Genomic DNA, 15,675 nt, shown 5'->3' on the forward strand with positions numbered 1-15,675 from the left:
CAGACCGAGTATCGCCGAGTATTGTTAATAAGTTTAAATTTCAGACGGATAAGTTCCCTTTTTTCAAATCTTATTGATATATTTTCGTTGGTTCTTTTGAGTATTACACCAGTGCGAGTATTACACTCACAAAATCGAAAAAATATGATATGCATGAACAAAACAAACACAACACAACACAACACCAATTGATTTGAAATCCTTTGGAATATTTTTAAATTTCTGAAGCAAAATTTTTTTTATTGACATTAAAATCCGTTGCGTTCATTTAAATGATCAAGCTGTTTGTAAGTATGAAAGCATAATTAACACCCAGACAGAGTTTACACAGACAAACAGCGAACAAGATATTTATATTGTTCTTTGTGCGCACACAGCAGCAAGAACGTAAGACTCTATTTATACACAGAAAACACAGAGTAGCCTTTGCGCTCTTCGTCTCTGTTTATGTACATTGTACAATCAAATAAAAAACCTTTATCGAGGTCAAGAACGAGTGACGAAACCAAAATTTGAAACACAAAATCTCTGATATCAATTTTGTGACGAAAATAGTTGGTAGATATATTTTCTGTGTACTGTGTAACATTTGTATAATCAAAACGTTGCATAAATTCTCTCCTTTTTACTTTGAGTTCATACTGACGCAATGAAGCAACGTTCCGAATTTACAAATGTATATTAAGTCGGTCATTCAGGGCGGCCAAAACGATATGCCAATGGAAACTTCATTGATATGCGTAACTTTCATTAGAAGAAACCCAAATGCCCAGTTGAGTCATAAGGGGTGAAATGGGGTATTTTCACCTTTCGACCCGAATTGAAGTTTTAAGTTAGATGGAGTAATTTGTAGGTCAAGAGAGATTGACAATGTATGGAGCCTACAGATAATTTTATACGAGGAATCCGAATATGTAATTAATTTTGGGGTTAGATGGGGTACGGAACCAATTTCGGGGTATTTTTCGAAATTTTCGTGAATTTTATATGGGGACCCCTCTTGGGGGTGATGGAATGAGCAATGGCCTAAATGAATTGTGCGGATAAAATTAGTTATAGTTGGCCATAAATTTGAGTGCGAAATTCCGCATCCAAAAAGTGAAAAATCGACTTTTCATCATTTTACCCTAATGGGGCTCTGAGTTGTTGGGACTTGGAGGGCAGGGGTCATAAAAAATTTCTCTGAACAACTTTGTAGAACTTTATTTTTTGATCCGACCAAATTTTGACATGGTGGAGTACTCGCCTGCCCCTAATATCCCGAACGGCCCCCCTATTTTCACAAATTTATTTTTTCGCCACTTTACATCGATCTGTTTTAAGGAAATTTAAAACTTTTATTAACACTTTGATATGTTTACTGGTAAGTATTATAAATAAATATCTTACTATAAATGTCTCGCGGCAGTCCCTGCTCTTTTGAATTGACGGTGAAATACTCAGGAAATTTAAAGAAGATTTTTAAACAATATTCATTTGGGAAAAATTTGCTGTTTCTTGAATATCAATTTTTTGATTCACTATATCGTTTTGATCGAATTGAAAATCTAACTACATTTTTCGTACGTACTCCAAATATCCAGAGGTTTTCAAATACCTCAGATTTAAAATATGTTCTATTTTAAAATTACTTGAACTGTAGCTACCGATCAAATTCATTTAGAAAAATGATCTAAAAAATATATTCGACAAATCGATAAACTCACAAAATCTCAAAATCTATGGATATTATGCAAAACCCAAATATTTTTTCTACTTGAAGCATTTATTTTTGCCGGAATATGATTTGAGTAGGGCGAAATATGGACAGTTCACAATATTCGAATTAACGGAGTCATACTGTGTTACAAAAAGTTAAAATAAATTCGGCTTTCCTTAAAGTGCCCACACAGTTTGTAGGGAGGACAATTAATTTAGTGGAATTTCTCATTTAAGTGTACCTTAAGAAAATTGAAATGAAGCCGTTAATTTGGAATTGGGATGATCATATTTGAAAAATGATGAATCTACACGTAAATTTAAACAAATGAATCCACGAATTTTGTTGGAAATACAAAAAATTTAACGAATAATTAATTACTATGTCAAAGAATGCAATGAAATCAGTAAAAAAACTTACCGAGTAACATGGCTGCATGGCTCCATCGAAAAAGTAAACCAGACGTCAATTCTCTCAAAGTCCATTTATATCCATGATATTTGCATCTTCATTGGTATCCCATCCTTTTTATAACTCGTTATCTATGTTTAAATGATAGAAACAAATATTAGATTTTTTTTTTAGAAAAATAAGCAAAATTAGATTTAGAACAAATAAAAAAAGCATATCAAATGTATTTATTATTATCTAGTGTATTTGACAATTGAAAACATCAGCCTCATTCAGATAACTCACAAGTTCAGTCATTCGTTAATATAAACGATAATTAAATTGCTGGTAGACTTCAATGGTACTATTTATCTACAATTAATTTATTTTGGAAAAGGACAATGTGTGCAAATTAGAAAAATATATAGAAAAAATGTATCTGAAAATTCGCACGTATGAATTTGCCTATAATTACAGGCGTATTTTTCCATTAATTATTTGTACAAAATTCATTTAAAATGGGTACACTGATTTGGATTAGAAATGGAGCAAAATGTATACAAGTCACTTGAATGTTTAAAATTGTTTAATTGCAACTAATCAGCAATTGCAAAGCAGAGCCAATTGATAATGCAACAACAAAAAAACACTGTTCCCTTGAAAAGAGTATTGAATGGAAGAAATTGAAATAAATTAAATAAATTGAATTTGGATCGACCGAACAGTTCGAAGTACTTGAGCTCGCAAACTTATTGCCGCTCCGTTTCTAATCGCAATGAACCCGATTCGGTCAATTTGCATTGATTCTATTTTATCTCATGTGCTCAATGTAGTTGTCGTGCATCTAATATGTGTGAAAATGCGCCGTTTATTGATGCGACCATGCGAATCAATGTTTATGTGCATACGCAAGCAGAGCATTGTCAATGTAATCATTCAATGCTAGTCGTTGCAGTACTTGAAGCAAATACAAATAAAAGCAAAGAAGCCTCCATTTGTGCTGATATATTAGTAAAATGTTTTTTTGAATTTATTTCAGGAACTTTACGATTGCAAAGTATTTTTGATTCGAGCTGTAGAAAATGCGTTTTAAGCAACTCGTTTACGAAGTGAATTCAAATCATTAGAATTAATTAAATATCAGCACATTTATTCGCGATTATAGAAAATATTGCATCAAAAGGATTTTTGTGTGAAAAAAAGATAAGAAAAAATACATCAAAATGATTTATCGTATAGATTTTTTCAAATTCAAATCAAAATCGATCCTTGCTTCGAAGCTATTATTCTTTTTTCACGATTCGGACTCAATTTTACAATTTATTTCATCTTTTTTGCACATATGATCTGAATTCAAGTTCGAGATATCAATTTAAAGAAACCAACAAAATAGAAAATAAAGAAAAGGAAAAATACAAAAAAGACGGCGAATGGTTTCGATGTATTTGGATCAGTGAATCAACTGGGTCGCTTGTAATTTTTCGAAATAATTCATAATTAATTTAGTCACAAACCTTCTCTGAAGTCACTAGAAATGCCCGAAAAACTGTTACTGGAACTACATGCCGATACATATGGTTTTTGATGAGAGATGATGCAACTGTCAACCAATGTACCATATCATGTGATCCATAAATTTACGTTCCGTTGTCAACAGTATCCTGAACTGAAAATACACAAGAAAATTATTTAAAAAATGACACCCATTTATAATCGTTGAATAAAAATTGTGGCACATTTGAAGAAAAAGCGAATCCTTACCTTTATTTGTATTTTTTGCAACGTTCCATTCGCTTGTCACGTTCTATCTGCGATTTGCATGCACTTGATGCTTATCAGACATTTGCTCAACTCAATTTGCTTGACTACCCAGATTTTGGTCTATATTTTTGTAATGAAAAAAAATTACTTAAATCAATTTTATTTTATGACAAACCAATCATCCCAAATGAAAATAAAAATTAAATCACTTTTTTCGCAGGATCATTTGTCGATGAAAAAATACAAACAAATACAAAGAATTGTTATATATATTTGAAAATATTTACAAACGAAACTAAAAGTTATTATAACAATTCAAAATACGCAAGTAAAAGAGCCGAAACAATTGAAAAAGACACTAACGGTTAAATTGATGACAGAAAATCACTTTTTCACTATTATTTCACTTTTTCAATAGTCAGAATTTAATTGATGGACACATATTAGTCACTATTTCAGAATTTGGAATTGATAAATTTTCGCTTGATTTTAAACTTATAATATGGAAATTCAATTTGCAATTTATTTGAATTGTTCCAATGCAAAAATTTAACAAAAAAAAATAACTATGGCTTAATTTCACGAAAGGCGAAGAAAGAACGAAAATCAGTCTAAAGTTCACAAAATTTTGTATAAAAACAAAGTTTTTTTATCACTGTAATTTCACGCGAAACACTTGGACAAAATTGGAATATTATATGCAAAAATAGCTGATCTCAACAAATATGACACCCGAGTGAATTTGTGTTGAAGTAATTCAAATCAATTTATATTTTTGCAATCACCATTTCATGCGAAAATAGTTGCGTGAAATTGCTGAGCTCAACAAATAAACAACAAATAAAAAGGAATGTGTGCTACATGTACTTCTACGGTTTGGTTTTTTTATTTTTCATTTTCGTGTATGAATATTTGATGATGGTGCACTATTCAATATGGACTTTGCGTTATAGAATGCTACGGAATTTATTTCGAGAATATTGCATCGAAAATGAGGTCTTACAACATAAAATTGACGGAACTTTTGCAATTCCGACATTTCTATGAATTTAAATAGGTGAATTATTTTAATATGAACGAAATGTATATTTTTAAAAAAATTAATAGGTCTATTTGTCCATTGTTTCGTGTGGAATTGTATCGTAGAATCGCGACACTGGTTCATATTCAACTAATTCTACTGTTTTAATTCATCGAAAAAATCGAAATTTGCTAAAATTCCGTCGATTATGTTCTAACACTTCGTTTTCGTTACTATTTTTTCGAAAATCTCGAAATAAATTCCAAACCACCAGAATGCAAAATCAATACGAAAAAGTATATGAAAAATCTAAAATGAGAAACCGTAGAAATACATACAGCACACATTTTTGCATATAAAAAGCTTTCGATCTTTTTTAAATGAAAAAAATAAAAAAAGCTATTTTTACTGAACAATTTTTTTTTTATCTAATCAAATTGTAAAAATAATAATTGAAATCATGGATTAACAATTAATTTAGATATTTATTTTGAATACTCACCAAGAAGGAATCGATGTTAAAAGAATTGAATTCGGTCTATTTTCACCTTTTTTCACGATTGTTCATTACAATTAAATTGAATCAGATTCTCGTTTTTTTTTTTTTTGAAAAATAGCAAAAATTGAAAGCAACAAATATCGGACTTTTTTTTTATAATATTGAACTATTTAAGAGCAATTCTCCTAAAAAGGTTCATTTATTTATTTATTTCGACGAGCTTTTGAATATTGAGTTGAAAGTCACGTTTTTAACTGAAAAATAACTAGCACTGTGTTAACGAAATTTTGTCTATTCGACACTTTTAATTTTAGACTTTGTTGATTCACACAAAAAACTGCAGCCAGTTGTGCATGCGAACTGGTCGCTGCTGCATTCAATATCATTCTGAATTGAACACGATTCTCTACTTCGGGTGAGACATTCAAATGCTCGTTTCTAAATCAATATGTATGAGTGTAAACCAAAGCGTTCGCGGCATTCACACGGTTGAAAATTGTTCTCTCAATGTATTACGATCAACCATAATCGAAAAAGTACTTACGGTACAAAGGAAAACGAAAGCGAAGGAACTTTATGTGATTGCACGACGAATGTCAAGATCACGGAAAATAGTTCGAGATATTCGAGATTTGTGCATTTTATATGAGGACTGCTCATTTTTACACCAAATGTAATCATTTGAAAGAATAAAATTGCATTGTATTAAAGAAATCGATTCACATTTTTTATTTTAGCCAATTTATCTCTATCTAGCTTTGAATTAATTGGAATAATCCAACGCATTTGTAGATTTTATATTATTTTATTCAACCAAAAAAAATTAATTGTTCGTTTCTGAATTTATATTTGAAAGACAGTGTTTTTATTTTACAATTAATAACAACAAATGTATCCAAATGATCAAGTAATTGAGAAAATCGTTGAATTCTACAATTACTGTTATTCTATTCTATTTATTTGTTTTCATTTGGGGCATAAACGGATCATTGGTCAGATTGTAATTAAATGCGTCCAGAATATTTAATTTATATATTATGATTGAATTTGAGGCTAAACACGGTGACTGAATATCCATTTAAACATGTTTTGTGTGTTCATGAATTGTAGCTTCATTGTTCACCTATAAGAGTCGTACAGCTCGACGTAGCATTGATAACGGTGTAAAATCATCAATTTTGGCTACAGTCAATTTTCTAGAAGCAATTGCTTCAAAAATGTTTCTCGAAAATTGACTGTAATAAAAATGATATATTTAATGAAAAAGTGCCGGTGACCTGCATCAATTGACCACAACCTTTGCAATTATAGATGACTAAATGATTATTTTGCTCAGTTGTGATACCGTCGCTTGTTGTTGTTGATCAAACTGCATTGTTGTCAGAGATTATACGGTCCATCTAGGGAAAGGGCAAGAAAAATAGGGTAAGTCACGAAAAAAGACAGTCAAAATCGATTCATGCACTCATAGCACCTTCAATGTAATACTAAATAACCTACACCCATCTAGGCTTGTACGTAGGTTGCTCCATAATTTTTTTTAAAATGGTACTTATAGTGTTGCCCGATGTAAACCATTGTCATATTCGTAAAGTTTGATGTTTTGGTATGTATTCGTGCCCTGAACCTTTTGTCGTACGAACGCTATTTGTATTGTTTACAGTGACTGGTAAACTGCGACTCAACAAAAAAATGAATTTTACACGTGAAGATTTTCGTAAAATGATTTACTACGATTTTCGAAGTAAATTATCTCAACAACAGTGTTTCGATCGACTTCATTTGGCCTTTGGCAATGAAGCACCAACCCTTCAGACAATTTATAACTGGTACCGAGAATTCCGTTGCGGTCGTAGTTCGCTCAAAGACGAGTTTCATACAGGTCGTCCAAAATCGGCTGTTGTGCCACAAAACATCGATGCTGTCAGAAAACTGATTATGGAAGATCGTCATGTGACCTACCGTGAGATTGAGGCATCTTTGGGCATTTCATCCCACAGCATACATACAATTTTGCATGAACATTTAGCCGTAAAAAAGATTTGCTCTCGTTGGATCCCACATAAATTGACCGATGAACAAAAAATGGCTCGTGTGAGTTGGTGTAAAGAAATGCTCAAGAAATTCAATCGTGGTGCTTCAAAAGACGTTAATAAAATCGTCACTGGTGACGAATCGTGGATATATGCCTATGAGCCCGAAACGAAACAGCAGTCGACTGTATGGGTCTTCCAAAATGAAGATAACCCAACGAAAGTTGTTCGAGCAAGAAGCACTTCGAAGCGAATGGTCGCCTGTTTTTTCGGGAGAAGTGGTCATGTGGCAACCGTTCCACTAGAGGATCGTAAGACCGTCAATTCTGATTGGTATACCACCATTTGTTTTCCCGAAGTGTTTGGTGAAATAAGAAAAAACAACCACCGTCGCAAAATAATTCTTCATCACGATAATGCGAGCTCTCACACATCTTTTCAAACTACTCGATTTTTGACCGGTCAAAACATCGAACTGATGGGTCATCCACCGTACAGTCCTGACCTGGCACCCAATGACTTTTTTTTGTTCCCAAGCGTGAAGAAAAAACTACGTGGTCAACGATTTTCGACACCAGAAGAAGCAGTTGAAGCGTTCAAAACACACGTTTTGGAGATATCAGTTTCGGAGTTTTGGAGATATCAGTTTTGCACGAATGCTATGACAAATGGTTTCATCGAATGCAAAAGTGTATCGATCATCTCGGGGAATATTTTGAAAAACAATAAAACCATTTTCGACAAAAAACAACTGTGTTATATATGTTTTTAAAAAAAATTATGGAGCAACCCTCGTAATCAAGTCAGTGGCGAATTTCCCAGTTGCGAATCAAGTCAGTGACTCTCGCGTTGTTCTCGTACAAATAAGTATATTTTGTCAATGGATTTTTGTTTACCGAAGAATTTCGCGTGGGGACGATGGTTTTGATTGATAGTGGCGCCTTACATTCGTCGATGCCATTGTCGAATGGTTCAATAACTGGTATGGTGACCATGAGTCGAAACGGTGTTATATTGATGACAGCTATAAGGAAAAATATCAAATATTATACTTGTGAAAAAATGTTCTTTTAATAAATTTTACCTGTGTCATTTTTTTGAATTTTCCATTTTGCCTTTTTTCTACACATTCAATTCGTATTGGGTATTCTTTTCCAGTTCCAGACGTCGCTCAAACAAATAAAACAGGACATTGAAATCGGATGATTTCGTTGGACTACCGCGGACTAAATGTACCCAAATGTTGTGTTTCATTTCTAATCTGCAAAGTAAAGAAATTAAAAAAAATCAAATTCGGTACATCAATTTGGATGAATAGAAATTAAATTGTTGTCATCATATGGCTAGATGAAATTATAAAAAACACACATTAATGCGTCGCACTTAGATACACATATTTACGGCTTTCATGCTACATACCGCTACATACACACACTGAGTTTGCCGTATGTCATCTATGGAAGATTATTGAGACACTCATACTCTTACTTCACACTGTTTTTGTATAAAACTTAATATTACGACCGTGACCGTGTATTGTAAGCAATGTGTTCTTCGATGACAGCTCCCAGTTATTCACAGCGTAGGGTCCCATCATTCAGATGATAAAAACGACTGTTCTAATTCGATTTTTTCTAACAATTTTCGAGAAAATTTTATTTTCTTTGATTTCTTTCTCAATTTCTTACAATTTATTTGTAAAATTGTCGTAATTTTATTCCATTTCAAAAATAAATTTAATTCGGTAATTTTATTTATCAAATGTCTGTAACATTTTTATACTTCATAAAATTATATTTTTTCACATGAGAATTTTACCCTAATTTTGCTTCGAATTAATTTTAATTGTCGATTTTTGTACAATTTAACCGGAAACTTTTCGAGCCGGTACATATTGTAGCGCCTTTCTCCAGTCCTGGGTTCGTTTCCATTCAAGCATAATTCGTGTCATTTGGTCCAGTGTCAATGTTTTATGTGAATTGAATTCAATATATTTTTCTAATGGCAAACGTGCTGCACGAATTCCCAGTCGCTTCGACTTGGCCAGTGTCAATGGTTGTCGATTTCCTTTGTCAACAATAGCTCCCAAGACATAGCAATCATCGGCATTAAATTGTTCCAGTGCATCTGGTGCATCGGGTGATAAATAAACTAGTTTTTCAACTGGGAACACATCCGTAATATCGTTTGGCGAAATGTTCCACGGTAATTTATCAAATTTGGGCATATTGTTTGACAATCCATACCATAGCTTTGAATTTATGTTCATGTTTCACAAATTCAGTACAAATGGTTTACGATCTAACCGATTTTCAGTGCAGGAATATTTAATTTGACGCGCTAAGTCTCAAATTTCCTGGTCCGTCATTCTGTCATTGAAACAACAGTCCAATATTAGAGCTGGTTCATTTAGTCTCATCGCACGCCACAATCTATGGAAATAATGACAATAATGAGGTTATTTTTATGTCTTTCAAACGTGGATGTATTTTTTGGAAATTGGAAACCATAAACGAGCATCAGGCATAAATCAAATCATTGGCAATTTTTTTTTTTTTTTTTTTCAAATAAAATATCGACTCATAAGATGTCCGTTTTTGGTTTTCAATTTCCAAATAAGAAGATTATTTTAGCTCCAATATGTCAATGGTAAGGGTGATACTTCAAATTTCTCCATTTGGTCATTGTTTCTCTTCTTATTTTCAAAAATTGTGTAATATGTCCTAGGCCATGTCGAATATGATCGGCTTTCGGTCTGGGAACATTTGGTCCACCGAAAACTGATCATATTCGATATGTCCTAGGCCTTCTTTTCATCAAAGATACTCGTTGCTATCGTATTTCGTATCTGTGAATGTAAACGAATGTGATAAAATTCAAATTAAATCAAATAGTGAGTGAGTTATATGAATAATGAGTTCATTCATACCTCGTCATTCGAAGTGCCCATTGTTGATGAATGCAAATAAACATAATACTTTTGTCGTCGATTGTTTGACATCTCCAACATTTCTTCATAATCGGCTTTGGTTAACATTTCTATCGGTGGCAAGAGAAAAAGATGCCACCAATAAAAATGTAAATCAAAACATTTGATAAATATTTCTGGTGGCATCCTTTTCTCTTCGGTCAGTCTTAGAGCAATCTAGAAATTACACAATATACTTCTTTTGTAAAGAATATACCTTCCACAATAAAGAAGATATATTAGGTAACTCATATAAGAGGTAACTCATTCTGTATCAGTCTCACCCTCTTTTGTTTATCTTCTGGCAGTGATGATATCCCATCGCCAACCGTTTGATTTGTATACGAACTTCGCAAATGAGATGACGAAATTAATTGAATTGGTCGCAAAAGACGCTTCGGATCATTTTTTATTTCAATGAATTAATGTTCTATCAATGTTGAATGAATAAAAAGGTTAGCCTATGCACGTGTTACACTTTGACATAATGTATTGTTCAATGACAGCTCACGTCGATCACGGGGCAGGGTTTGATCATTCAAATGCTTATTACAGATCAATCACATAACGCTTTTGATATTTACTGGATTTTTGTGTTTATTTCATTACTTTTCACACGGAAATGTTATACTAGTTCTTAATGTTGGACTAAAATTTATCCTAAAATGTGTCGAGCTGGTACATATTTTAGTGCTCTTTTCCAATCCTGTGTTCGCTTAAGCTCGAGCATAATTCGTGTCATTTGGTCTAACGTCAATGTTTTATGTGAATTGAATTTGATATATTTTTCTAATGGCAAACGTGCTGCACGAATTCCCAGTCGCTTCGACTTGGCCAGTGTCAATGGTTGTCGATTTCCTTTGTCAACAATAGCTCCCAAGACATAGCAATCATCGGCATTAAATTCCAGTGCGTCTGGTGCATCCGGTGATAAATAAACTAGTTTTTCTACTGGAAACACATCCGTAATATCGTTTGGCGAAATGTTCCATGGTAATTTCTCAAAATTGGTCAATTTATGTGACAATATTGGCCACAGCTTTGAATCCGGGCTCATGTTACACAAATTGAGTACGAATGGTTTGCGATCCATTCGATTGTGAGCAAACGAATGATTTATTTGACGTGCCAAATCCTGCATTTCACGCTTCGACATTGTGTCATTGAAACCACAGTCCAATATTAGAGCTGGTTCGTTTAGTCTCATTGCACGCCACACTCTATGGAAATAATGACAATAATTAGGATAATTTTAGCAGGAATATGCTATTAATATGGGTCTTACTTGAAATTTCTCCATTTGTTCATTGTTTGTTCTGTTATTCTCAAAAATTGTGTATTCTGGTGTAAACCATATTCAATGTGATTGGTTTTGGGCTTTTTGTGCGTACTCAATTGTTGTTTTGTGTCGTTAATTTGTTTTCGTATCATACGCTTTATCTGTAAATGTGTGAGCAAATTAAATTCATTGAATATTAGAACAATAGATAAAGAGCATACACTGTCATTTGAATCGGCTGTTTTTGATGAATGTAAATAATTGTAATATTGTCGTCGTCGATTGTTTGACATGTCCAACATTTCTTCATAATCAGCTTTGGATAACATCTGAAGTTGTGGCATCTTTTGCTCTTCGGCCAGTTTCAATGCTATCTAAAAATGACACAATCTCTGTTTATACCTTCCACAATAAAGCGACTCTATTCGTTTTGTACTTACCTCATTCTGAATTAATCTAACCCTCTCTTGTTTATCTTCTGACAGTGATGATATCCAATCGTCAACCGTTTGATTTGTATACGAACTTCGCAAATGCGATGAGGAAATTAATTGAATTGGTCGCAAAAATTCTTTTAAGACGCTTCGGATCATTTTTTTAAAAAGAATTAATGTTCTATCAATGATGAATGAATGAATGAATAAGAAAGTTAGTTTATGTAATGGCATGTGTGTCACTTTGACAGCCCATGGTTAACACTGTTACATGCACTGTCAAAAACACACATACACATGATTGTGACTTTGTAAGGTTTACCGGCTTTTTGTGTAAATACTAATAACACTTGTAACACACATACAAGTGTGTGTGATATATTCGAGGAATGGCATAGGTCATGTATGTGAATTTATTTCGAGATTTTTGAGATTTACTATATCTATTGAGTTGTACTTTGTTCACAGGACAGAATTAGGGCAGTCTGTTTTGTTTTTGAATTTTTTTATTTTAAAAATTTCCACAATATCTCTCACTTATGAAAAATTTTGGAATAAAATTTATGGAACAAGATGCTTGTAAAACAACGAAATATATGCCATGATCATATGCATTATTATTTGAAACACTTTCTTCATTATCACTCCGAATGCGAAAAAAATTCAATAAGATGGTAAATGATTTAATAATAAGAATAATTTATATGCAACGAAGAACGAAACATTTTGATGGTTATAATATGATTTCTAACTGATTTCCATGCCGATTTCATTTCTATCCGGAACCTTTTCAATTTTTCGAAAGAAAATCGTTTTCTTGAAAATTTGGGATTTTTTTTTGTAAAAATTACCACATTTTCGGGAGAAATTTCGTTTGAGAAATGTTTTGGTATTTGTTTTCATTTTAATTAATAGAACTAATAATGAAAAAACCTAAAAATACGTTACTTACGATTCGTTGTATATGCATTGCTTTTTCCAAGTGTATATGAGTCAAAAATGTTCTCATGCATTCTCATAAACTTCGGTCTCCTTCTAAATAATTAAGTTTTAAATGAATAAACTCGTTTAATTGATTCATTTTCTTTTATTTATTTGAATATTTGCTCCCTTAAAAAATGGAATCATTTATCGATTTAAATTTAAAAACAATCAAATTTTAAAAATAAATAATTCAAATAGAAATATTTCCTATTTTGTAACGTTCGTTGTTTTTCTGCTCGTTAAATTTTATCTCTTTTTAACATACCAACACATTTCGTTGGTGCTTTGTTTACATTTATTTTTTCGCACTAGTGTTAAGGACTATGGACGCTCAATTGTCGCCCGAAATGCATTCGATCATTTAATAATAAACAATTTGCAATAATTCTCTTTTTGCCGTGTGTTCTCGCTAATAAATTGTGCTAATTTAATTCAATGTTACGAACTTTTATTCATTTAAAGAATCATTGATTTCAATTGGAATGGAGAAAAACCAAGTGAAATCGACATAGAGAAACATTTTCTTTTACATTTTATCCGTCCTGGATCGGCACAAAAGTAATTAATAAACACAAGTAATAAGATGTAATATAACAAACAAATATCGCTTATAAATATATTAATTGTGAAATAACTTTTATTGAGGATATACTGTCTTAGGTATCCCAAGGAAAAGTCCAAATTAACAAAAATCTTTTAGCTTATTAGTATGTAAGTCGATTTTGTAAAATATAAAGTAAGATCAATGAATAAAATTGGTGTTTGCGTAAAAGATACATTACAGTGTTCGAGAAGTTATCTAACGGTTATTATGCGTTTATGAAGTTTAGAAAATATGTGCCGAAAGCACGCCGATAAGAAGTTTATTCATTCGGCTCCGGGAAAATAAAATTCAATTCACAAGGCTTAGTAAAATTCAAAAACAATTGACATTTCACTCTAAGTTCTTGCTAATTAAAATATCTAAATAGAAAAACCTGTCTGAATTGGTAAAAAGATAATTAATCCTTAAATTTGACTTGCTTTCTGAATTGAATTTGATTTTTATGATTCCATTACGGAAAATTAACTAAAATAAAAAAACAAATGTGAGAACGTAAAGGGATTCGTTTGAAAAAGAGCTTAAATTATTTTCAAGCTGTGAATCAATGGCTTTTCAGCCAAGTGAATTTGGAGCTGTTGCTAGATATTTGTAGATTCGTTGATACGAAACGTGTTGAAGTTTCCGTTTTCTTGCGATGTTCATTTACTACATACATCGGCCTATTTGATGATTCAAAGTTCATTTTTAGTCGTTATACAGAGTACTGAAGCCAACATACACTCATTTCATCCAATGCTGCCAGTCGATCCTTGCCTGGGCCGTTATCAATGAGACACGATGAAAGACAATGTGATCTGTTGAGATAAAAAAAAAGAAATAAAAATGAAATTGTTGCAAAAATATCCGAAAATGTCGAGCTATTGTCGAAATATTTGTAGAGCTTTGAACAATTAAATGAAATTATCTTTACTCACCGATAAGTCAAGCTTTTTGTTGATCATGGGCTTAGTGTCAAATTAGCACTTAAATGCGATGAATTGAACTGAATTCGAATGCTTTCCACGTCTATTTGTCATTTCACCACTGAAATTGGAAAATGTCATTTGGTATTCTTCTTTTTGGTTCCGAAGATTTTGGCCTTATGAATTCAACCTGTCAACGATCCATTCCTGAGTCGCTCCACATTTGTATGTAGAATACGATGAAGGAAATGTTATCTGTAAAGAAATAAAATAGAAACAAACTTGATTTAGAAATCATCGAATGGGAGAATTTGTGAATTAATGTGTTTGAATTTACTTACCGATGCATATCGGCCATTGGATCTCCCACGGACTCGAAGAAGTGGTGGCATTTCAAATGTGCAGTTGTTTGTTTGGTGTCATTCATGATATCGTAACTTAAAACAGTTTGGAGAGCGAATGTGATGATTTTAATGATGTATTGCCCATTTTATCGCAGCGTTTCTATTGGAATCAAATGTGTGTGTTTGTCGCTGTGTAACTTTTTGTATTCTGAATTGCCCAATTAGTTGAATTTCTCCACAGTCAATTGATAGCAACAGCGATATTATAACTTTGAAAAGCAGACTGATTTTGTTTTTTATGCTTAAAATGACGGTTTTTTTCTTAATTCACTGCTCGAATTTTTACATTTGTTTCCCTTCGATTTAATCTAAAGCATTTCTGATTTTTCAGAGTTTACACGAGATTCAGAGTTTACACGAAGAAGCTGCACCTAACACCAGTCTATGTATTTCGGATGGATATCCATCCGAGATATTTTGGAATATCTGGATATTCAACGCAACTGCACAGCGCCAGAGCTGTGTGCATCGCAAATAGAATCTACGGTATGTCGCGACGTATATGTGTATCAAGTGCCACACGTACACAGTCACACTGTGTCTGTATTTTACGTGTAGCGACATACCGTAGATTATATGTGTGACGCACACAGCTCTGGCTCTGTGCAGTTGCGTTAAATATCCAGATATTCTAAAATATCTCGGATGGATATCCATCCGAAATACATAGACTGCCTAACACTGAAATACCATTATA

The 15,675-nt window shown here is 32.6% G+C and overlaps 2 protein-coding genes and 3 long non-coding RNA genes across 7 annotated transcripts; all 5 read right to left on the reverse strand.

Annotated features, from left to right (window-relative positions):
• Positions 1-2,142: 2,142 nt before the first annotated feature.
• Positions 2,143-5,487, reverse strand: LOC116348527. The gene is made up of 4 exons (XR_004201824.1): positions 5,374-5,487; positions 3,851-3,970; positions 3,604-3,755; positions 2,143-2,241 (listed from the first exon to the last, which is right to left on the reverse strand). It is a non-coding gene; the product is annotated as an uncharacterized LOC116348527 (long non-coding RNA).
• Positions 5,488-6,348: 861 nt separating this feature from the next.
• LOC116348526 lies at positions 6,349-8,965 on the reverse strand. The gene is made up of 4 exons (XR_004201823.1): positions 8,772-8,965; positions 8,488-8,664; positions 8,300-8,427; positions 6,349-6,770 (listed from the first exon to the last, which is right to left on the reverse strand). It is a non-coding gene; the product is annotated as an uncharacterized LOC116348526 (long non-coding RNA).
• A 302-nt stretch (positions 8,966-9,267) lies between these two features.
• Positions 9,268-9,672, reverse strand: LOC116348496 (mitochondrial ribonuclease P protein 1 homolog). The gene has a single exon (XM_031779518.1). The coding sequence runs from the start codon at positions 9,670-9,672 to the stop codon at positions 9,268-9,270; it is 405 nt and encodes a 134-aa protein (XP_031635378.1).
• A 276-nt stretch (positions 9,673-9,948) lies between these two features.
• Positions 9,949-12,322, reverse strand: LOC116348525 (mitochondrial ribonuclease P protein 1 homolog). Of its 3 annotated transcripts, none has more exons than XM_031779551.1 (6): positions 12,091-12,322; positions 11,872-12,024; positions 11,657-11,811; positions 10,656-11,591; positions 10,333-10,548; positions 9,949-10,251 (listed from the first exon to the last, which is right to left on the reverse strand). In XM_031779551.1, exons 1-4 carry the CDS (start codon positions 12,316-12,318, stop codon positions 11,027-11,029), a joined length of 1,101 nt encoding a protein of 366 aa, XP_031635411.1. In that variant the 5' UTR covers positions 12,319-12,322; the 3' UTR covers positions 9,949-10,251; positions 10,333-10,548; positions 10,656-11,026. The 3 variants fall into 3 exon arrangements, with proteins under 3 accessions (XP_031635411.1, XP_031635413.1, XP_031635412.1); XM_031779553.1 differs by having other exon boundaries at positions 10,333-10,570; XM_031779552.1 differs by having other exon boundaries at positions 10,333-10,588.
• Positions 12,323-13,194: 872 nt separating this feature from the next.
• LOC116348499 lies at positions 13,195-15,458 on the reverse strand. The gene is made up of 3 exons (XR_004201820.1): positions 14,916-15,458; positions 14,587-14,829; positions 13,195-14,466 (listed from the first exon to the last, which is right to left on the reverse strand). It is a non-coding gene; the product is annotated as an uncharacterized LOC116348499 (long non-coding RNA).
• Between the last annotated feature and the right edge of the window lie 217 nt (positions 15,459-15,675).

The sequence above is a fragment of the Contarinia nasturtii genome, unplaced genomic scaffold (genome assembly GCF_009176525.2).
Source record: "Contarinia nasturtii isolate CC-2019 unplaced genomic scaffold, AAFC_CNas_1.1 Cnas_scaffold_2489, whole genome shotgun sequence".
In the NCBI taxonomy this organism is placed as follows: Eukaryota; Metazoa; Arthropoda; class Insecta; order Diptera; family Cecidomyiidae; genus Contarinia; species Contarinia nasturtii.